The sequence below is a fragment of the Panthera pardus genome, unplaced genomic scaffold (genome assembly GCF_024362965.1).
Source record: "Panthera pardus isolate Hobbes unplaced genomic scaffold, ASM2436296v1 HiC_scaffold_10, whole genome shotgun sequence".
Lineage (NCBI taxonomy): Eukaryota > Metazoa > Chordata > Mammalia > Carnivora > Felidae > Panthera > Panthera pardus.
This window is the reverse complement of record NW_026526655.1, coordinates 94,764,458-94,788,993: the sequence shown is the minus strand read 5'-3', so window position 1 is coordinate 94,788,993 and position 24,536 is coordinate 94,764,458. Positions and strand designations below refer to the sequence as shown.

Sequence of the window (24,536 nt, the reverse complement as noted above, 5' to 3'; positions counted from 1 at the left end):
GAGGGGGCAGAGAGAGAGAGAAACTTAAGCAGGCTTCCGGCACAGTGCGGGTTCGATCCGGCAACCCTGGGATCATGACCTGAGCCAAAATCAAGAGTTAGACACCCAACCAACTTAGCCACCCAGGCACTCCAGTGATCTTTGTTATTAACAAATGGACATTTTAACCTATTTTCCTCTTTGTTGAGGAGCCATTACCCCCCTTTATTTTTCCATATATCTAAGCTTATACTTCTCTTTTCATATTCTGAGACCTTTCTGGGAATCTTCTAAAGTTATGCCATTACCACTTTTCTTTAACTGTAGCCTTAGGCATGTGATTTCCCAGTTTTTAGCTGTGATACCTAGAACTAACTGGATATTAATGAAGTCTTTTGAAGGCACAGGGAATAGTTCTCCTAGTCTTAGGAGAGGGGGAGTTTGGAGGCAGTTAACAAACAGGGAAGAAATGGCTTCACCGGCTTATAGGACCTAAAGATGAAAAATAACAATAGATTAGAATAAGCTTCTTGATGATGTATTAGCAAATAGAAGGCAGATGTGGAAGTCTTTTCTTTGTTTCTCTTAGGACTCTTTTGGACTAGGAAATTTAAATTTGAAGAGTAATAAAACAGCTGTGGCTTCTTCTTAAATACAAATGTATACATAAGGTGTATGCAGAAATATATTACTAAAAGGATGAAGACCGGAATGATTTCATTTGAAATTGACTGGTATGGCCATCATCAGTGGCTTTTGTTAATTCAAACTGACCTTGCCTCCAAATATCAAGGTTGAAGCCAACATTGGAGAGTGAAGAATGTCAGCAGTGAGGGCATCATGAGCAGAAGGGGGAGACAGCGGCCAGGAATGGGCAGGAAGAGAAAGGATGGAGAAGGAAGGGAGTCAGATCAAGAGGTAGGAATGGAAACATATAAAGGAATAGAAAAAGAGAAGGGGGTAAAAGGAGGGGAAAGGGACGAAAGGAATACTGGTGTAATCATTGAAGTAATGTCGTGTATCATCATTTTGGTGTGTTTGAATTCGCTTAGTTAGGGCTCCAATGGAACCTTTAAAGAATTGAGTTTAACTGTGGAAGGAAGAAGGTGTGCAAGAAAGAAGGGAATTTTTAAAAGCATGTTAAATCACCTTTAAATTTTAAGATCAGCATTAGCAATACACAATTGTTGTTTACAGCATAATAATAATAATGTACTTTACAGCATAATAATAATAATTTCAGTCATATGACTCTGGGCACCATTCTAAGTGCTTTATGTATATTGATTGATTTAATTCTCACCACAACTTTATAAGCAGATACTATTTCTCCCATTTTACAGATGCAGAAACTGAGCCACAAAGAGAATAAGTAATTTGCCTAGGCTAGTCAGATAACAGAGCCAGGATTCCACTGAGGCACCCTGACTACTATGCTACAGCTGGCTTCATCACCTCTACCTCCCCCTCTCCATGATTTGTATGGTATATTTCTGTAGAAATTTGTCTTGTTTTGAGAATGTGATAGCCCTTGGAAACAGTTGTACATTTGCTAGGCTGACAAACTTGACACTATTTAAAAATCAGTTTTTATTTCCTTCATTTATAGTAATTGAAGCAAGTTTATTAAAACAGATAACAGAACACAAAGATGGATCATGCATGGTCCTTGTCCCCAGTGAGCTAAATCTCAGGTTGTAGTTGCTCACTTGAACCAAGTATCTACTCCAGTATTGGTGTGAATTCTTTGACTTTGAACCAAGTTTACGTGCACTAATGAATGTCTGTTGCCTTCAAAAGGATGCTCCCTTTAAAAGCCACAGGCCAACTAATAACATAGCCATTACTTAAAACTTTTTGGAGTTCTTTTCCTTTCAGTAAGCCACACAGCAAAATCCGCTTTCTATATAAAAAAGCAGAGGCACCTAGCTTGATTACCTTCTTTAGTCATTCTTAATTAAAATTAAAGCCTCACATGGATATTCACAAAGTATTTATCTAAAAAGGTGTTTTGTTTTGTTTTGTTTTGTTTTTACAGCCCTGATGGAGTAAAATGTTTGCAGGCTGTAGAGGAGGAAATGTGAATGGAGTTAGTGGATTTCACCAGGAACTTTGGAAGAGTGTTGGGTATTAGTGTTGCACTGGAGGAGGATGAGAATTGAGCCCTATTTAGAGGGAACAGAAAGACTTCTGTGAGGAGTGTGGGTAAATAAACCAGGAATCTACCCTGAAGATCATTGCTTAGTTCCCCGAATATTTAATTTTCTTAATTATTTGTAGAATTTTAGAATCATTCATTAGTAAACATACTTTGTTTCCATTGAGACTATATTGTAAGGAGAAAAAAATCTGTGGTTTGAAAGTACTTGATATTGAGGCTTATAAAAAGTCTGAAGAGAATGGAGCAATCACTGGGAATCCTAAGAGGCTGTGCCAGGAAAAGCTCATTGGAGACTTTTAGAAGGTACCTTTTAGGCAAGTAAGAGAAATCTTGGATCATCTGGCACTTAGGAAAAAAGTTTATTAAGTTCAGTCTAATTTGACATGTGGCTTGAGCCTGTATTGCTTCACTCTTTGGTAAATAGTGCTAGCATTTGATGGCCGGCTTAGCCATTCCCCTCTTAGACATGAATTAGGTAAAAAGTGAGAGATTGTGGGACACTGAGAGTATCTTTATTGTTTCTTGCATTTCTTACCTTTGTATTGGCTGTTAGATTTTTACTGTGGGATTTGGAATACCTAGAATTTAACATTGGTGCCTTTATATTTTATATGTGGATTATCCACCTATCATTCGCTTGGCAAATATACTGAACAGCAGCTGCACAATGCAAGACAATGGGAATGTGAATGAATAATTCAGTGTCTATATTTAAGCTGCTTCTGGACTAGTAGGGCAGACAAAATTAGTAAGCCAGAAGTTAGAATACAGCGAAAGTACAATGACAGAGGTGTACACAGTTTCCTATTGAATAAAGAAGGGCACTTCATTTTGACTGAGGAATTTTCCTTAGGATGAGGTAAACATTTAAGTAGAAAAGGAATTAAAGTAGGTAGCATAGGAAATTCTCAGTATGTGGAAAAAATAACTGGGATAGGAAATGATTGTCCACTCTCTTGTACTTTCTACATTTCAGAAAAATCCCTGCCCTGTATGGCTGCTGTTTTACTGGTATTTCAAGAATATTAACTAATTTTCATGTTACTTAATTAAATCTTTGGTAAAGAATAATAGTAGTTTATTCTAAATCTAAGAAAACTACGAGTAAGTTGCCTTTTTGAGTATTCTTAATTTTTAAGTCTTTTCCTTGTTTTAATTTTGAAAGATGGAAAAAAGTTGGAAAGTCCAAGTTGAAATTATTCAGTCCTTTTAAGATAACATTACTTGTTCTTTGGAGCCAAACTGATGTAATTTTACGTCTGTTTTGAAGTCATTTTCACTCCATTTACTCATCTGCAAATGAAATTGGACTATCCAGAGAAGGTCCCTTTCAGATCCAAAATCCAGTGATTAAATTTCATGGCTCAGCATTATTTATAAGTTGTTTTAAAAGCTCAGAGGAAAGAATCTACCTTCTTTTATCAGAAATTTTGTCCTTAACTACCCAAATCATGTAGCATGCTTAATGCCTCTTTCTGTCCTCCCCTCCCTCTTCTGGCATTGTTTCTGTATAGTGATTGGTGATCCCTAAGATACAGTAAGATTCAGATGTTCATCTCTTGAAAAATAACCTGAATCTTGACTTCTAGAAATCATCTTCCCATGAAAAATTTCTTCTGTGTAATCTTAGAATATTATTTGAATTTAGAGTATGCCTGTTTTCTGAGTCAGCAGTAAATTTGGTTTATTACTTTTTGGGTAAATATTGCTCAGAATTGATGTTTCTCTAAGTCAATGTCTTTATAGTGCTGTGTTCTTATACTTCAATCCCAAGAACATATAACTTAACTAAAGCTTAAAAAAAAAATTGCTTATTTCTTGATCTCCATTTGGCAATGTCTCTACTCTGTTGATTTATCTTACATGTTCATTATCTGGTTCTTTAGCTATTGTTAATATTGCTATAGTGAAGTAATAGAGTTACTCAGTAGCAGTTTCATGTTCAGAATCTTCTCATTTTGCCTTGTAGATCCTTTTTCTGTCCTAAAGCAATATTGCATAGCTCTTAGCCACACAAGTGAATTGTTGGTTAATTTAAAAGAAACCTAGAAAGTAGTGGCTGTATCTAAAAAGAAGGAAAATCTAGGTATATTTTACCTATTTTTCATTTTTTTAAGCTACGACTTTATTATTTTGCTTGAGTTTTTATTTTACCTCCACAATATGCATTAATAATAAGTTAAACTTTATTTTAGTTTGCCCAAGTGTAAGTCTTTTTCCTTTTTCCCATTGCTGTTTGCAAAACAGTAAAGCAAGTTTTAGAGACTAGGGTAACTAGTTCTATTTAATGAATCACTTTATTAAAACTCTTACATCCGTCTTGTTATAGCCCAAGTCACAATTCATATTTTTAATACTACATTCCTTCCTTGCACGCCCCACCTTAGAAAGTAGAAGGTTTTTCCAAAATTTTTTATTTTTAAATCACCAAATTTTTATCTTTTCTGCAGATAATATCACCTACTGCATTATTTTTGGCTGCAAAAGTGGAAGAACAGGCTCGAAAACTTGAACATGTTATCAAAGTAGCACATGCTTGTCTTCATCCCCTAGAGCCACTGCTGGATACTAAATGTGATGTATGTAAAAATAATTCAATTGGTGTTGCCTTCCAACTGCTGCTTGTTTCTTTTACCACTTAGGAATGCAATACCAGGGAGTGATCTAACAGAAACATATTTCATGCATATACATGAATTTCAGTATCATTCTGAATCATGTTAAGGCTGTGATTCAAAGGTGGTTTTAAGTGTTTCACATTTTATTGCTTATCTTCACAGCAAAGCTATGATATATGTAGTGGTGATCTTATATCACTTCCATTGTTTGGGTGCATTTGAGACCAAAGATGAATAACTCTTAAAATTTGTCAGCAATGGAAAAAAAAAGAAAGAAAGACCTCTGGTTTTGCCTGTAGACCAGTAAATAGTAATTTTACAGAATTGTTCCTTTATTAATGCATATATACTAATAGTTATCCCTGTCATATGTAAAAATGCACTGAGATAATGGCATTTAAAGGAGTAAGATAATGATGTTAGCCATTTAATAATAGAGAATGTATGATGATGCAAAGATTGTTCTTGTAACTTCTATTAACATGATAAATTCGGAATTATTTTTGGTGAATACTTAGGGTATTGTTCAAATGATAGAAATCTATGTTTAAAAAATTATTTTAGTGACCTTTTCAAAATGGGGCATAAATAAAGGTGTTTTTCACTCTTGAGTTTAGCAACATGTCCTTACATGAATATTGATGATGTATTTTTTTTTTATCACCTTAGTTGTTACAATTTAAGAAATTTGACAGTGATAGAAATTTTTTTCATACATCTATTCCCAGAGCAGTTGCAGTAGGAGAATAATTTATTGAAGTTGAAAGAGAAGGCCTTCTGTTTCCCCATGGTGTATGATACATCATTTTGGTATTTTATATCTAAAATGTTTTAATCTAGAGATTTGAGGGTTTGCTTTGATTGTATTTGTCTTCTCTAAAGAGAGGAAATTCTACACAATAACTCTGACTGTTAAGGAATTTCCACTTGAGATATCTTAGGTTGAATTGATAAGCCTTTTCTTTAACAGGCAGGTTTGAATTTGATTTTCTTACTTGAGTTGGTGCTTCCTTTGGTAAAGTGTCTTGAAGCACCACTGCCTATGTCAAGTTTTACGTTACAGGCTGGAGCGTTTGTTGTTTTCAATGAAGCTCTACCTCCTTTCATGTTATCATTGTCTTGAGGGGTTTTGTTGCTATTTACCTTTTTTGCATATCCTGTATTAGAAGTAATTCAATTTAGATTGGTTGCAAAATACAGGATTTCCCTGTCACCCTCAGTGTATTTCCTTCATGTTCCTAAACTAATCTGGCTCTTCTGTAATCAGTCTGTGATTTACATGAGACTTAGTGGTCCCATAGTCTCATAGTGTTGATCTTAAGCATTTTAATAGTATTATTTTTACCTGGCAGGCTTACCTTCAACAGACTCAAGAACTGGTTTTACTTGAAACCATAATGCTACAAACCCTAGGTATGTACTCATGGCTGATGCTATTTTTGTGGTGTTCTAAAGAAAGAAAAAAATTTCTGGAATAACTTTATCATTGAAGATGTTTCATTTTAAAACAAGGTTTGGGGCCAGAATAGTATAGCCTGGTTATAAGAAAAACTTTTTTTTTTTTTTTAATTTCATTTGGCATAATTTAATTGAATGGTAAACATAGTTTTCATTGTGAAAGGCTGTTGCATATGATTGTAATGTGCACAAGTATTCATGGCAGTCTTTGCTCTCATAGCACTTGTAGTCAGTTTTTAATGAATTTATCACATCATTTTTAATATGACATAGTGTAGTTATTTAACCATTCATCATCCCCTTCTAAAAGTTATATTGTCTTCAAGTTTCATGCAGTTTAAGTGATCTCTAAAGATTATTTATTTGATCTTTAACTTATGAGGAAATTGAGGCCTGAGAAGGTTTATCTTGTATAAAGTCATATATTACTTCTGGAAGAGCCTAGCGAAGTGTGATGGAATCACATGGGCTTTATGGAGATCTTGGTTTAAATCTGTAGGCCTTTGACTTGCTTTGTAAACTTAGGCAAAGTTCTTTGATCTTGTGTACCTCCATTCTGTATATGCAGGATAGAGTAATAATGTCTTAAGTCTTAACATTGTGAACTTAAGAATGAGAGATAATGTATAAAAAATGACTACATGGTGTATATGTCATAAATAGCCACTATTCGTTATGGTAGTTATTTCATATGTTACTCCGTTCCCAATCATTGAAGAGAAGTGCAGTAATAGTCTCCCATCATGACAGATTCTTTTTATTAGAAAAGTAGTTTGTTTGAAATAGATACAACTTATTTGATGTTGTAATAGTATAAAAAGATATAAAAATAAAAGTGAAAATCTTATTCTCACCAAATCCACTGACTTAGCATGTTATTTTTTATATAAAATTATATAAATATGAAATTTATAAAGACTTGTGTAATAAAGTTTGAAAGGAAAATTATTTTAAGGGGAACATTAGAATTGACAGTATACACCTCTGGCTTTGATTAAAGTATGGTTTTGCAGGTTTAATTACAGTAGAAATATAAATAGATCACACAACAACTTTATAAATCTAGATTACCTGTGTATTAGGATGTCACTCGTTTACTGCTTCTGAAGATGCTAGATGTGACCTCCACTTTAAAAAAAATTTTTTTTTAATCTTTAGTTTTGAGAGAGAGACAGAGTGTGCGCAGGGGAGGAGCAGAGAGGGAGATACAGAATCTGAAGCAGGCTCTGAGCTGTCAGCACAGAGCAGGATGCGGGGCTCGAACTCAAGAACCGCACGTGACCTGAGCCGAAGTCAGGACACTCAACTGACTGAGCCACTCAGGCACCCCAACGACCTCCACTGTTTAAAAAAAAAGAAAAAAGCCTGCCTTACCTAAGGGTTGAATAGACATTAAAAGCTCTTTCAGCATTTTATCTTTGGTTTTAGAAGAAGTGATTTAAAGAATCTTGAGGCTACAAGGTTTACTTGTCTTAATCACTTTATTATTAATGAAACGTAGTTATAAACTAACTGGTTGAAACCCTTTGATTTAAGGCATACTAAGAAAATAAGAGGACCATAAATCATTGAAATGGTCTTTCTTCCCACTATGGGGCAGATTATATTTATGAAAAATACCCTTTTTACATCTTATAAAAAGGAGAGTTGGAATACATTTTAAAAATATATTACATGGACATCTGGGTGGCTCAGTCAGTTGATCATCCGCCTCTTGATTTTGGCTCAGGTCATGATCCTAGAGTCTTGGGATTGAACCCTGCATCAAGCTCTGTGCTGAGCATGGAACCTGCTTAAGATTCTCTCCCTCCCCACTCACACGCATGTGCTCTCTCTCTCAAAACCTGTGTGTGTGTGTGTGTGTGTGTGTGTGTGTGTGTGTGTGTGTGTGTGTATATATTCTGTAATTGAATTATTTTATTAATGGTTGTATTTTTCATATATTTCAGTTTGTTTTTAACCTGAGGGTAATCATAATTAATTGTAAATCAGAATTTTTAATAACTATTACCGTAATCTATAAATAACTTTGCTATCAGTTTTCCTAAGTGGACATTGTTTTTGAAAAGAAATTATTTCTCATCGTTGATGGTATAATGAGCATGTCAGTGACAGAAAATAACTTTGCCTTTGGATCTTTTTAATAATGAACAATATATTATACATTTATGGTTGTGCTGATGAATGGCATTTCTCAGTCAAGTATTGTAGTGTGATAAGTGATTGGGAAAAAAGTGCTTTTCATTTCAGGTTTTGAGATCACCATTGAACATCCACACACAGATGTGGTGAAATGTACCCAATTAGTAAGAGGTAAGTGATCTTTGAAATTTGTGAATTAAGTGTTAATACTTTTTATTGTCTATAATTGATTTGAATGAGTTTTATTAAAATGGGGGAAATACCATTTTGAAGCAACATCTTTTGTTGTTCTACATCTACCTATTCATCCGCTTCTGTATGTGGTGAATTAGCTTCCTTTAAACTTAGGTGAGAATCTTTCAGTAAAAAAACTAGAGGGCTTCCAATTAATAGGACTCTCTCCACCTACTTATTAGGCTAATAAGCCAGTTCCCATTTTAGTTAATGTTTAAGAAGTTGGCCATTAACACATACACACAGAAAATTTCTGGTTTCTGTCAAACTTCCATTGACCTCTAGGAAAATGATGACAGTTTAAGAATTTGGAGGCCATCCTCATGTCTTTCAGATAAAAATTGTCTTAGCAGATTTGCCACTTTGGAAATGTTTTCCCCATATTCATTTGAAAACAACAGATTTAATACATTCAAAGTTCTGTAGCATTTCTAAAAATAATTTCCTTTTTGTGTGTAATGGGGAAGTATATAGTATGATACAGGCAGCATGTGATGTGCCTTTTAAGCCTTTTAAAACAGGAGTAGGAACTTTTTTTTATTTGCTTTACTGCTTATAAAGCATGTGGTACACACTTTTCTACTCTTGTTAATGAATTCTATGTATCTGTTCATGTATCCCTAGAAATATTTTTTACATAGTTGCATGTTGTTACACTACTTCTTACTTCTTCTTTCCTGTTTGCCATTTGAAGTGTTACTGTACTAAGAGCAACCACTTGGAACCTTCAGTGTGCCTTTTTCTGTTACTTTCTTTTTTGAAAATTAAATTTTGCAGTTTCATTCTTTTACCACCAGACTTCTTTTCTTTAGGTTTATTCTAAACAGAATGGGTAAGACTTTTGAAGGCCTTTTTTGATTTTTAGTGTTTACCTGAATAGTCTCACATTTTATTCATTTTAAATTGAACTCATATACCTACGTAGGATTTTATTATGTTAATGGCTATATTTAAAACAAACCTGTTGTCACAGTGTCATTGTTCAGAACTGGACTTCTGAAAGAAAGTACCTTGTTTGTTTGTTTATTTTTGGTTTTTTATAGCTAGCACCTGTTATGACTTGCAAAGTAGAACATATTTAATTATGGTTCCTGTTCCTCAGGGTTATCTGAATATGATTGATAGCACATTTTTATCCACAGAATTACAGTGTAGTATAGAATTCATATAGATAACTAGTGTACATGTTGAATTAAAAAAAAAAAAAAAGCCTTAGAGTAAGCTATTTCTGTTAGAATAATGGAGAGCCATATAACTTTGCTCTAAACTAAGCCTGGTGAAGAAAGACGTTTTTATAGCTTAAAATACATATACACAGATACTTTTATAGCTTAAAATACACACACACACTTAGTAGGAAATGAAACTGGATTTTCAGCTTGGTATTATAGTGACATTTGACCCATCGTTAAGATCCTTAAAGTTTAGTAGCTGTTGTACGTGTTCCCATATATCTAAAGCTAGAGACATGAAGTCCATTCATTTGCAAAGTTGAATAGTAAGTTTTAAAAACATTCACAAAAACTGCAAATTTGATATTTTATCCAAAACAGAATATTTAAATCTAATTTTTTGTTGTTAATGTTTAAAATGTGATCAATTCTTAAATTGTGCAAATTTTATATATGTTTAACTTCATTTTGTCTGACTAACATTTCAGGTAACTATGGTTTACATCTCACTCCATTTAAAAACATTGTTTCATGTTTGGTGTCTGTTTTCTTTGCTCTGTTATAACTTTCTGCTAACAAAACATTTTTCCTGCATTCTTCCTGTGTTGCACACTGATTATTAATAGGTTATTTTGAATTTAGATATATTCTGAGGTGAAAACTGCTATGGCAATTTAAAATTATTTTTACTTCCTTCTCTACATATTTTGATTCTTTGTGGGGATGGGGGGTAGTAGTGGTTTGGTTTCTTTAAGGTTCTCCCCACCACCCCCACCCCAAGATGAGAAAGTTGATATTATGCTACTTTGCTGAAGAATTGGCTAATGTCATTTTACAGGGACCTTTCATTTCTGTGATTTCTCCTTCCCTCCCCACCAGGAAAGAATGCCATACATAAGTCACACTGCCTCCAAGACATCTGATGCTTTGACACTCTTCCTTAGCACAACTCTGCTAAGCCCAAATCCCTTTTGTATACCTTATGTTGGTGATCCACATGGGGCAGCAGGGATTACAGGTGCCACGAATAAAAATAGAGGGCAAAGAATTTGAGGCCTGTTAGAGAGGGGTGAGTTGAGGTGAACTGATCCTAGGTGAGCAGAGGGGAAAGGTACATCAATGATTATGAATGTAATTGGGGGAAAAGGGAAATTATAGCAAAAGAATCCCCATTGGGAAGAATAAGAAAGCAGAAAAAAAGTGAGCGGGGTACTACTATTTTCAGTTTCCATGACTTAAACTAGTTAAAAATTGCTTTTCTTTTGGGGACCAGTGCTGAAGCATCCTGATTGCCTAGAGTATGTGTATCTTTTCTAAAGTTGACAATTGGATACTGTAAGAAATATATATGCAGTGGAGTTTTCTATATCTACGCCCTTGGGATGTTTCTAGGTTGTTAATTCTCTGTTGATGCTTAGTAGCATGAAAAACAGCAGTTTGTGCGGTCTTGAGTTTGGGGGTGGGGGTTTGTTTTGTTTTCTTTTCTTTGGATGGAAGTACTTAAGCCAACTTAAATATGATGACTGAGGATTAAGTCTGGCAGGCAACTCTTTGTATTTTGTACTAGACTTCAAAATCTTTTCTTCTTCTTCTTCTTCTTTTTTTTTTTTTAAATCCAGGAGAATGCTTTATTGCAACTTTTAGCTGACTAGATGCTTAACTTAGTAACAAGTTTAGCCCTTGTAACTGGCTAGCTAAAAGCAAATCGGCTTGTTTCTCAGATCTTTGGGGGATAGCAAGAAACATTTGAGTGAATGTTGTTGAAGATTTTCAGTAGTATAGAAAATGATGGCGCTCTTGTGATATTTGTAAGTAGTAAGTAAAATTTACTTTTTGTGTACAAAACTTTGAAGTTTTTGTTGTGTTGAGAACTTTTTGATGATAGCACATTAGAGCTGACAGTATTGTCTTCGTTTTTTTTTTTTCTTTTCTTACAGCAAGCAAGGATTTGGCACAGACATCCTATTTCATGGCTACCAACAGGTTGTTATCCTGACCCTCTTTGTTGCACTGTTGTAGCACACTATAGCTTCCTTTAATGCAGGGCCCCCTCAATGTGTCTCTTACCCTTGTTGCAACAGGAGACTGGACCATCTACTGTGGTGGTACCTTCCTGTCTGCTTTGCGGTGTATTGTACAAGGGACTTTTGGCACAGAGGGGTTAAATGCACATTGTGAAGTGTAGTGGTGCTTTCTGATGACATATTCTCGATTTGTGAGTGCATAAGTCTAAAATTGGTAGCCTGAATAGCAGCTAAAGATTACAAAGAGCTAAACTTAACGTAGAAATTCGAGCAACTTGGTAAGTATAAAGCTATTTCTAGTTTACAATTATAGTTAAATGACAATTTTTTAAAATTTCACATTGATCCAATTTTAACTTTAAAATAATCATTAAAGTTTTTTTAATAAATAAAATTTATATAACTTGGGTTTTTTTCCAGATAATACCCACTAGTAGTAAATCAGAACTAGCCAAGTCCTGTCAGTGCCTAGATTTGCAGAAATACAATTTTTACTTTAAGAAAACTTAACTTCCTTTTCATTTTACATAAAAATTTTGGTGTGGGTTTGCAGTTGATGAACATTTTTCATCTCCATCACTTCTGAACTGAACTGAAAGAATAATTTTTTAAAGCCTTTAATATCTAATACATAATTCTGTTCTGGATTGATTATATGAATGCCTTAAATTTGTTTTTTAAATGGGTCATTGGGGAGGAGGGCACCAAAGTAGCATTGTATGGTCCTTAATTTCTTGTGACACTGTTTTAACTTTTATTTAAAACTTTGGATTGGCAAATACCAATATATTTTCTTAGGTATATGTTGTTGGGATTTAACTCCTATCCCTAGGAGTTTTGAACGGCAAAAAGAAAGTACTAAATTTAAAACTTTGGTTAGAAAAGGCATGCTGTAACGTGTTATCACATGCCCAAATTTGGGACATAAAGTGGAAGGAGAAAAGTAGCATTTTTATAGTATTTAGCAACATTGGGCCTTGAAGCTGTTCAGCAAAAGGTAAGTTTTCTCTGTGGCTTTGCTGAAAAGACAGAGGTTTACATAGATAAGTATTAGATTCTCTTTAACTTACTTGAGAATTCTGTTAACCCACATCAAATGGTGGAATCCCTGATTCTGACTTCATTCTGTAATGTGATGTTGAAATTACTTGGCAGTTTTATGGAGAATCTTCTGCTTTTTCTTTACTTTTTTGCCATGACATTACAAAAGAAGCAAAAATACCACAAAAAATTAAAATGTTACACATGTTTATGCTGATTATTGGAAATATGTCTTCCCCTCCTTTTATAAAGAAGTAAAAGTACTTCAAAATTTAGAAATATTAATATATTACTATTGATAAAATATTAATATAATGCTCTGGGAGTCACAGTGTGGAGAATGTTCATAATCTAGTATTAGAATTTTATAACTATAGTGTTAGCTTTTAATTTAAAAATAAGGTTTTATACTCGACTTGAAGAAAACCTTTATAATTATGTTTGTGCTCTAATCTTACTGGTAAATGTTTTTCTTTGTTTTACATACTTGAATTACTATGGTTCTTCGTTTTCAAACCTGCTCCACAACAGTCTACACCTTACCACCTTCTGTCTTCAGTACAAACCAACAGTGATAGCATGTGTATGTATTCATTTGGCTTGCAAATGGTCCAATTGGGAGATTCCTGTGTCAACTGATGGAAAACATTGGTGGGAATATGTCGATCCTACAGTTACTCTAGAATTACTAGATGGTAAGTAGAGAAAAAGAAATTTTTTTTTTTTTACATTGAAAATATTTTTTTATTATGAAAAATTCTACCTACTTTTGTATAGGTTTGAAAATAGCGAGTCTCCGTAGACTCATACTTAAGTGAACAGTTACCGATTCTGGCCAATCCAGCATCTCCCTCTCCCCCTGTAGTTATTTTGATATTAATCCCAGATCTCTTTATTAATATTTGTTTGTGTTTCAAAAGATTCCTCAAAAACATAACTATAATTTCATTTTAACAATTTGGTAATAGAATTTAAAAGTATAATTTACACGATCAAATGAACAGGATGAAAATAAGGATTCATTAGCCTAAAGAAAAACAACTAAAAAATAAAAACTTGAACATATTTTAACTACCAATGAATATCTATAGCCCTGTCAGGACTTCTCAAAAAACATTATGATTTATAATGCTATAGGTTGACAATGCAAGAATCTCAAAGTCGGGTATAATTTATTGTAGAAGATGTGAAGCTATGAACTAAAGGTATTTTCAGGGTAACATTCCTTGTTCTGTAGTTCCACTGATAGTGAAGTGTGTCATTGTTGCCTTGTATTATTAAATATGAATTGAAAAAATCAGGGGTGCAGATTCTGTAAATTGTGAACCTGGAATTGAGTCTTCTGATAAGAAATTTCTTTGGTAAGAAATAAGCTGACCAGAGGCAGGAGAGATTCTTGGGGATTAAGACATTTTAGCCAAATACTGTAGATTTCAGAAAGGAATTAGATTATACTTCTTGCCTAAAAGATACACTGTTAGGTTTTTGGCTGCTTCTTTTTGTGAGCTTTCCCCAACTTCTGTTGAAAGATTGAAGCTCATGGGAAAACAATTTATATCTATTCCTATTGAGGACATCTGTTACATAGAGACCCCTTTGGGTTTCACATGTGATCTTCCAATAAAATTTCAACATGTTTCTGTAAGCTAGATGTTTCTTTTCTCTGATGAGCCAAATAGTAATAACTCTTTCAGAGTTTATAGACTTTTTGGTCTATGCCAACTACACAACTCCTGCCCCTGTAGCTGGAAAGCAACCATAACCAATCCGTTAAATGAATGGATATGGCTGTTCCAGTAAAACTTTGTTTACAAACATGGGGGTATAGGTCATAATTGTGATAGTTTGCCTTCCTTTTTTCTAAAATATGCCTCCTTTTTAGATCTCTTGATTTTCAATTTTTGTTTCCTCCGTGAAAAATTTCATCCAGTGTATATATCTCGTACTATATTACTGCCACATGATTATGCTCTTTTCCTTACATTGCCAGAGGTTTTTTAAAGTTTAACAAGAGAAGAAGGCATCTTCAGTGAGTTAAAATGGCATCTTTTAAAAACCAGTGGGGGGCGCTTTTTTTTGTCATCTGTGACTTGAAAATTAGGTTATCTGTGCTTCCATCTTACTTTGGCAGTTAACAGATGAGAAGAAGTAGGCATCGTCTGAATAAAAATAGTTTATATACATGATCCTAAAGTAAAGGTCACAAAAAGCAAGTGATCTGCCTTTTATACTGCTCCTAAATTGTACTTAAAGTTTTTTTTTGACATGACAGAAGCCACCCAAATAACCATCTGCTTCTGTGCTGAAAAGGCTCAAGTTTATTAAATTGGAGAGCCACTGAACATGAATCTGGGGACATGTAAGACATTGACAGTTTCAACATGCTATATAGCAGCCTTTTTCGGTGTTTTGATCACAAAAAAAGAAAAAAGTAACAAAGGTTAAGATATATCTGAATTTTAATCTGGTGTTGAAGCATCAGTGTTCACTGAAATAATTCATGTAATGACTCTTCCAAAAACAGCTTTGGCTTGGACTTGGCCTGCCTGTAATATTTTTTGTTGTTGTTTTGCAAGGTTTGTTTTTGTTTTATAATTAATAACAAACCCTCATCTGTTTTTTGTATTTAATTTTTTTCTGTATACTTAGCCTTGAGAGAAAAAGGCTCTCTTTTAAGGACCATACTGTGATTTTTGTGTATATAACTAATATATTGGCAGTGATTATTTGACAGATTCTTTTGATTGTCCATTGTAAAATTAATAAGAAAGTAAAACCAAGCCTTATGTTTTATACCTGCTATGTAGGCAGGTTTGGGACCAGAAACTTTTTTAATTTATTTATTTTGAGAGGGAGCAGCACAAGCAGGGGAGGGGCCGAGAGAACGGGAGAGAGTGAATCCCAAGCAGGCTTCACACTATCAGCACAGAGCCCTATGCAGGGCTCTATCCCATGAACCATGAGATCATGACATGAGCCAAAACCAAGAGTGGGACGCTTAACCGACTGAGCCACCCAGGCACCCCTGGACCAGAAACTTGATGTGCATTTAATCTTTGACAACCAAGCTGTTAAAGAAATTGAATCAAAACAATTTCTTGTTAATTTTGAACCCAAAATTATTGTGTATCTGCTAGATTTATTAGTGTCCAAGTGGAAAGGTGTTTGTTTGCTTATTTGTTTGAAATTAAAGAGTAGTAGTCCAGTCATTAGATAGCTTTCATTCAAACTGAATCAGAAAGTTCATGAATCTTGAGCAGGTTATAGTTATCACAGCTTATAGACATATAATAAATGCTAAGTTTTTGCATATTTTTTACTTTAAGATAAATTCTGTATGGTCTTAATTTTTGTTATCAGTTTAGCATGTTTGCCTAGAATAGTTTACAGAGAAGCTTACTATGTATACTAAAAAATAATAAATGAATCTGTGTAGTCTCTACTGAATTGGCATTATTAATATTATGTGATACTATAATTCATTTGACTGGTATTAATATTTGTCTTGAGTGGTCAATAGCCTAGTGGTCAATGTCACTATTTGGGGGTAGAAAAGTATAATTCACCATAACCACACCATTTTGGAAATGAGGCATTTCACTGTGATCCTAAATTTAAGGGGAAAATGAGGTAAAAATATATGACCCAGGGTAGTTTTAATAATATGTTAATAGTAATGATTGCTAGGAGAATATGAGTGTAGGTCGAGGAATTCTTTTCATTTAACTTTGAAATAATTTTAAACTTAAACTACAAAATAGTAGTTTCTATATACCCTTTACCTGGTTTCTCTAACGTTAACATCTTATAAAATAATACATGATTATCAAAACCAAGTAATTAACATTGGTACAGTAGTAACTAAATGACAAGTTTTATTTGATTTCCTCAATTTTTCTGTTCTAGGATCCTATGTTCCATTTGGTTGATGTGCCCCTTAAATCCCTTCCAAACTATGACAGTTTTTCTATCTTTCCATTTTTTTATGACCTTGACATTTTGAAAAATAATGGTCAGTTATTTTATAGAATGTTCCTCAATTGGACTTTGATGTTTTCTCATTATTAAATTGAAACTTTGTATTTTTGGCAAGAATACCACATAACTGGGAAATGGGTTTTGCCTTACTCAGTGCACCTTATCAAGGAGTCCTTCATATATCAAGGGGTATATCTTACTGGTGATAATGATAACCATGGTCATCACTTGGTGGTATCTGCTGGGTTCCTCCATTGTAAAGTTACCGTTCTTCTCTTTGTAATTAAATATCTTGAGGAAGGTATGTTAGGATTATACAAATACCTCCTTTTCCTTTAAACTTCTGCCCATTAGTTTTAAAGAATCTATCGATGGATCTTGCCTGCAATAATTATTACTATGATGTTTGCCTAATGAAGATTTTCTATTTGGGGGGAATTTTTTTAATGCTACTAAATTTTCCAGAGATTCTGAGTAAGCATGGGGGCAGGGGGAATGATATTTATTTATTCATTCATTCGTTCATCTGTGATTCATCTTTGAAAATAGTTCAGATCTGTGTCTAGTTCTTTATTTGCTGAAGGTTGAATAGGAGGGTAATAGTGAAGTAGATGAACTCTTGAGGCCCGCTTTTTAATATTGCCCACTTGAGAGAAATATAAATCCTAAAGACACCTTCTAAGTTTTAAATTTAAATTTTATTTTTAGAGCTAACACATGAGTTTCTACAAATATTGGAGAAAACACCTAGTAGGTTGAAGAGGATTCGAAACTGGAGGGTAAGAGAATGGCAGGGTTTAATAGAATATCAGTTTGTCACTTATCTAACAAGTACATAGCTAACCAGTTTGAATTTTTTGGTTAAATATTCTTATTTCCGGTATCCCTAACTAATTACAGTGTTTCATAAACTGCATACACTCATAGTTTATTCAACTGCTGTGTCCAGTGGACTTTGCTAATAAGTACTTTATAAATTTCTTGTTTAATTCTCACAGTGATTATAATGGAAATATTCTCCTTATTTGACAAATGGGCAAATTAAAGCCTAGACACGTTAAATTACTTTCTCAAATGCTGGGCTAGGATTTAACCTGTATCTAACTCTGAAACCAGCGGTTACCACTTTATGTAGCCCCCTTTTGTGCCTCTAAATAAGATAGTTACTTACCGGCAACATAAAGCCTTGAACCCCAGGTGGTTTTGTTTGCATATATTTAATAGAGATTTTTATAAGGCAGAGAAAATTGTATTAAATCCCTTTGCTGTCATCACTTCTTTTGTGTTTTATTTAAATAGGCCAATCAGGCGGCTAAGAAACCAAAAGTAGATGGACAAGTTTCAGAAACGCCACTTCTTGGTTCATCTTTGGTCCAGAATTCCATTTTAGTAGATAGTGTTACTGGTGTGCCTACAAACCCAAGTTTTCAGAAACCATCTACATCAGCATTCCCTGCACCAGTCCCTCTAAATTCAGGAAACATTTCTGTTCAAGACAGCCACACATCTGATAATCTGTCCATGCTAGCAGCAGGAATGCCAAGTACCTCATACAGTTTGTCATCACACCAAGAATGGCCTCAGCATCCAGAATCAGCAAGGACAGAACAGATGTATTCACAGAAACAAGAGACCTCTTTGTCTGGTGGCCAGTACAACATCAACTTCCAGCAGGGACCTTCTGTATCACTGCATTCGGGATCACATCACAGACCTGACAGAATTTCCGATCACTCATCCATTAAGCAAGAATATACTCAGAAAGCAGGGAGCAGTAAACACCATGGACCAATTTCTGCTACTCCTGGAGTCATTCCTCAGAAAATGTCTTTAGATAAATACAGAGAAAAGCGTAAGCTAGAAACCCTTGATCTGGATGTAAGAGATCATTATCTAGCCACCCAGGTAGAACAGCAGCACAAACACGTGCAGTCACAGTCAGCCAGCAGCAGTTCTGTCACTTCTCCCATTAAGATGAAAATTCCCATCACAAACCCCGAAAAACCTGAAAAATACACGGTGGATAAGAAGGAAAAGAGTGGATCGCTGAAATTACGGATTCCGATACCACCCGCTGATAAGAGTGCCAGTAAGGAAGAACTGAAAATGAAAATAAAAGTTGCTTCCTCAGAAAGACATAGCTCTTCTGACGAGGGCAGCGGGAAGAGCAAGCATTCCAGCCCACATGTTAGCAGAGACCATAAGGAGAAGCACAAGGACCATGCCGTGAACCGCCACCACCCCAGCGGGCACAAGCATTCCCATTCCCACAGTGGCAGCAGCAGCGGTGGCAGTAAACACAGTGCCGATGGAATCCCACCCACTGTTCTGAGGAGTCCTGTTGGCCTGAGCAGTGATGGCATTTCCTCTAGTTCCAGCTCTTCGAGGAAGAAGCTGCATGTCAATGATGCATCTCACAACCATCACTCCAAAATGAGCAAAAGTTCGAAAAGTTCAGGTAGTTCATCTAGTTCTTCCTCCTCTGTTAAGCAGTATATATCCTCTCACAACTCTGTTTTTAACCATCCCTTACCCCCTCCTCCCCCTGTCACATACCAGGTGGGCTACGGACATCTCAGCACCCTCGTGAAACTGGACAAGAAGCCAGTGGAGACCAACGGTCCTGATGGCAATCACGAGTACAGTACAAACAGCCAGCATATGGACTACAAAGACACATTCGACATGCTGGACTCGCTGTTAAGTGCCCAAGGAATGAACATGTAATCATTTGTTTAGGTCCATTTTTCCTTTACTTTTTTAATTTAAAAATGGTTAGAATGGAAAACTTCCTCCTGATCTAGCAGTGGTGACACCTGCTATTGCTGCCACTGTTTCAATATTTGTAAGTGCTGCTTTATTCTTCATTCTGAAAAGAAGAGATTATAGTAAACAAGTCTTTATCTCCACATATGATAGTGTTATAAATACTGTAAAAGCATGGAAGGTGCAAAACTCAGTATTTCTACAATTGCAGCTAAGAACATTAGGATGAATGGCTGGCTGCTTCTAGGAATATAAGATGCCTCAAGCATTCATTATTTATAATTTGAATACTGTAGCTATTTTATGTTGTTGTTGCTTGGCTTTCGAATGAGTGTAAATTGTTTTCTTTTTGTGTATTTATACTTGTATGTATGATTTGCATGTTTCGATGATAAAGGGATAAAACAGTATACTGACAACTGTTTACAAGAAAGTGGAGAAAAATGTACATACATTTTTGTATGTTTAGATATTACCATAAATACTCAGGATTGGAGCTGCTTGTAAGTATAACAATATAACTTTATTTTATCTTGTCCGAGTCCATCACTAATCTAAAACAAAGGTGGCACTTTTTCATGTTAACCTTAAACTCTAGGCCTTACTGGAAGCCACTGAAGGGGGACACTTCACTACAGATGGGTATGCAGTGCCACAGATGGTCATTTATTTACACTGTGAGGCACTGAACTTTTGCCTTCAGAGCTTCTGACCAGGTTGGCTGCTGAAATAGCCCCTACTTTTCTGAAGGCTTGAAGAGGAAAAAATAAAGTTTACATACTCTTGATGTGAAGTGCATTTTAAATGTGTGTTGGCTTGTTGCAGTACTATAAACACAGAGCTGTTAATAATGGTTATGTAGATTACTGTGATTTGAAAACTAAACTCACAAAAACTTATATAGTGAAGAATTAGTAAGTTTTTTTCTTAAATAAAGAACTTTAACACTACATATTTTACCAGTAAACAGGGATTGCTTTTCCTTTAGTGTTCAGAATGACACCATATTCTTAAACATACTCCTCCCCTGAAGTGTGTTCGTGTGTGATGCCATATTTCTTTTTCAGGTAAATGCAGTCTTCCTTATAGAAATGAAATTAAACCTGTTGCTCTCTCGGTTCTTTTATATTCTAACAATAAATACAAAGAAAAGATCATTGACTGTGCATTGTACCTATATATACAGCTTATGGTTGTTACCAAGAAGCTCTGTGAGAAAAAAGGGTTAGCCTCCAGGTGAACAGCTAGTGGAGGTTTTCCGTTTGTTGCACATCCCAGTATATTCCTGTTGAGGTCAGGTTTGCACAGTCATCTAACTTCTGAACAAACAATAGACTTTAACTTGTTTAAAATTTGTCTGAAACACCAATAATGTGGCTCCAGTTTCTCAGCTAATCTTGAATTTATTCTGTGGTAAATCTTTGAGCTGTTGAGTATCTTTAGATGGGGTGAATTCAACTTTTGTTGAACTAAAAACTGTCTTAATTTTTTCCTTTATGTATATGAATTATTTTTGTTAAAAAGCCACTGATACGTGCACAATTGTAATTTTACTCAAGTATGTTGCAGTTGTAAATATTAGAGTTTAATCTCGTGCTCTACTTTATTTAGCAATTACTTAATTTGCCAGTAGCTCTATAATTTTTTTTAAGATAATTGTTCATTATTTTGTCAATGCTATTTGAACTTAGGATACTAGGAGCCTCTTTCCAGGGACTTTGCCTAGGGAGCATGTCCTAACATTTGTTCTTTGTCTTGCATAACTTTAGTAATCTTTGTCATTACGTGTAACTTTGTTGCTCTGTATGGCATATTATTGTATCCATAAACAGTAATTTTGATACAGTTCTACTTTTACAGTGGTACATAATTCGAGGACTAGTATAGAATTAAGCTGAGTGCAAGATGAGGGAGGGAAGGGTTTTGTTCTTGGTAATTTAGATGTGAAACCTCTAAGGAGCTATCATGTGAAACGACATAGGGTGGTTGTGCTACTGTATAATTGGGGATGATAATACCAGGAATTTTAATAAGATTTTGTAAAGAGTATCCAAAAAGTAGTGAACTTATTTTCAGTATGACATAGAAACAATGTGAATATTTAAGGTCTGTGACTATACTTAAACTTCACTAAGAATTTGCAGAACTGTTTCGAGATGTGGGAATAAAGGTAATTTTGTTGAATCTTTATTGGTGCTAATGATGGACAGTTTAAAAGGTAGCTAGTATATATTGTTATGGGTCAGTACTTATTAGTACTTCCAGAATTGAATTTGAAATGCTATGTATTCACTTTTCACTCTGTAAATGTAATTCTTTACGATGACTTTATTTATTAAAGGGCAGCCAGTTGTAATTTGTACAGGATTGTGTGAGCTATTCAAACTCTTTAACCTCTGAACAGGATTATAGCTTCCAAATGCACCGTGGGGATGAATATGAAAATCCTTTTAAGTTTCATTTCCATTAAATGAAAACCCCTATTACTCATATTACTGTTAATTTGCTTTACCCATCTCATTTGCATAAAATAGTTCATCAGCCTAGTCCCAATAGGCTCAACCAAAGAAAAAGACTCCAATGAATGGACGTTATTACCGAGTCTTTTTGTAAGTAGCCATAAGTAAACCAAAATAGTATCATCAAATTTAGCTATGAAATTCCACATGTGCAAAGTACTGTTAAGGTGATTTACATTTTTGATGAGATTTTTTTTAAATATTTGAAATATTAAAAAGCATTATCTTTAAACATCCTTTAAAAGAGTGATTCATTTTTTTAGTTGTCTTTTCCCTAGGTCATAGTTTTCTTACCTTTATGCAGAAGCACATTGCATAGAAAGGCTTTACTTCTACCTCTCTAAGTAGTTTTCCAGTATTGAGCTGTGCCCCCCCTATATATTTGCCTTAGCTACTTTAAAATATGCTTTCGGAACCAAAAAGCAAAGGAGAGTTTGTTTTTCACTGAGACATTCTTGGAGGCCTGCTTAACCAAACTAGTGGTGATATCCTTTAGTGGTACAACCTTGCAAAATGCCCCAATTCCTTCTTGTTTTACCTGAGGTTCGTTTCTTAGGTTTGTCTTTGGAAGCAGTTAAAGGTGCGTCTTGGTCTTTCTCTGCATGTGCAGATGCATTCTGGTTAGAATCGTTGAGTCCACATTTCTTCCATGCCATGTGAGAGGTGCTTGCATCACTTTGTTACCAACAGGTTATAATTAGGGTAGGAGACCTTATATTTTTGGCCTACCCTCCTCCAACTTAACGAGATGACTAGTCTCCTTCAGAGAACCAAATTTTAAATGTTTTTGTTAGTTACCAGTTGCCTTGCCTTAAAGCATTTTGAGCACATTTTTTGGTTAGATTTGAGAATTTAAATTGCTGATTTTTATTCTTTAACCAACCTTAGAGATAAACCACTGCTTGCCTATGCATCACTGTTGTGTACTGTAGAATTATCTTTGGTTGATCAGATGTTTTAGGGTATTTTGCATTTACTACGGAAATAAGGAGGGTTGTTTTGGGGTTTGTTTGTTTACATGGTAGTAGTATCTCTAAAGGAAGACAGTTATGTTCTCAAGACACCTCATCATTCCCAATTTTTATCTAATCAGTGAGCAGTTGTTTCTTGCCTAGTACTGTGCACTTTTAAGATCTCTTTGCTGAGAAACATTAGAGAGCTCTTGTCGAAGAACTCTTGATTCAGCAGTCTCTTGCTCGAGAGGCTTTCTTGGAAGGCAATAGGGTTTGCTAACTGTATTTACAGATGAAGGATCAGTTAATCCCATGCCCAGGTAACTTGCATTAACTGAGCTAACAGAATGATACTTAATTTTGTGTACCCATGTATTTATGATAGGCGATTTAGAAAACAGCACATTCTGTCTCTGGCGTCCTAGGGTGTGAAGTTATGATACCATCGTATTGAGAATTCACAGTTATGTTAAGATCTGAAATTTGATTGCTATAAGCTGACGTATGTAAGTCAAATAGAAGTTTGCTTGTTTTGTAAGGGAAGTTTGCCTTGGAAACGTCTGTCTTTATAGTAGAGATGATCTTGGCCAGTGGGACTGGAATGCTCAGTGTTTGAGGTCTGATGCCATGCATCTATTTTTTATTCCACAATGTTGATGTGTGCGCTGCCAGCTTTTGTTTCTGTGACTCCTCTTAACTCTGTTCTATGTAGTTTACTAGTATCTATTTTCACCTGACAGATTCTTTAGAATAGGTTGATAAGCAAGACACATTGAAGGTTGTGTGGCTCCAGCTACGAGTAATTGTGTTTTCATCAAGGTGAGGTAACCCGTTCCCTGTGATCCTTTAACCCCAAAGGGAATTCTGAGGGCTAATTTCCTTTATTTCAAGCTTTTGGGAGGAAGCCTTCCTTAAAATTTGTTTAGTAGTTGGTTTAATTTGATTGCCTGTTGTTTGTTAAGTAATGAGTACGTTCTTTCTTTCAAGGTGTGTTTTTCAAGTGGATTTACTTGGTTTGTAAAACCTCACATGTACTCATTTGTTGTCAGCAACGATTGGGATTTTGTTTTCTGAATGTACTCAAAACCCCCAAGGACTACTGAATAGGGTGTTTGCTAATAGAAAATCCAAAACAGGAATGTGTATATGTGGCATGAATTTGATTAGTCATTGAATTTCAGCTCCGTATCTATTACGAGGAATTATTAATAAAATGTGTTTATTGAAAATGTCAATCCAAGGCTCTAACATGTCTTGTTAATGTGAATCAGAGATAATTTTCAGTCCCTGGGAAATGTGGGAAATCAGATCTTAATGTAAGTTTCTCTTTATCTGAGTAACTTCATATAATCAAGGAGTGTGTTCTCTCATTCAGATTGTCCATATTCTCGTCCCAGACCCACCACTTAGCTGATATCCTTGGGTGAATTAGTTGACTTTGTGCCTTGATTTCCTTACCTACAAAATGTACCTATTCTTAGGGTTGTGAAG

At 34.9% G+C, this 24,536-nt stretch overlaps 1 protein-coding gene across 9 annotated transcripts in view; it reads left to right on the top strand.

The window, feature by feature from the left end:
• Positions 1–24,280, top strand: part of CCNT2 (cyclin T2) — a 40,741-nt gene extending 16,461 nt beyond the window's left edge. For 2 of the 9 annotated variants that reach the window (XM_019454408.2, XM_019454401.2), the window contains 8 exons: positions 4,591–4,719; positions 6,111–6,171; positions 8,467–8,529; positions 11,702–11,747; positions 13,361–13,524; positions 17,516–17,586; positions 18,107–19,265; positions 19,367–24,280. In XM_019454408.2, the coding sequence (XP_019309953.1) occupies positions 4,591–4,719; positions 6,111–6,171; positions 8,467–8,529; positions 11,702–11,747; positions 13,361–13,524; positions 17,516–17,586; positions 18,107–19,265; positions 19,367–19,434 (1,761 nt within the window). In that variant the 3' untranslated portion in view covers positions 19,435–24,280. The other 7 variants (XM_019454396.2, XM_019454386.2, XM_053909383.1 and 4 more) reach the window with 6 other exon arrangements.
• Positions 24,281–24,536: the final 256 nt, after the last annotated feature.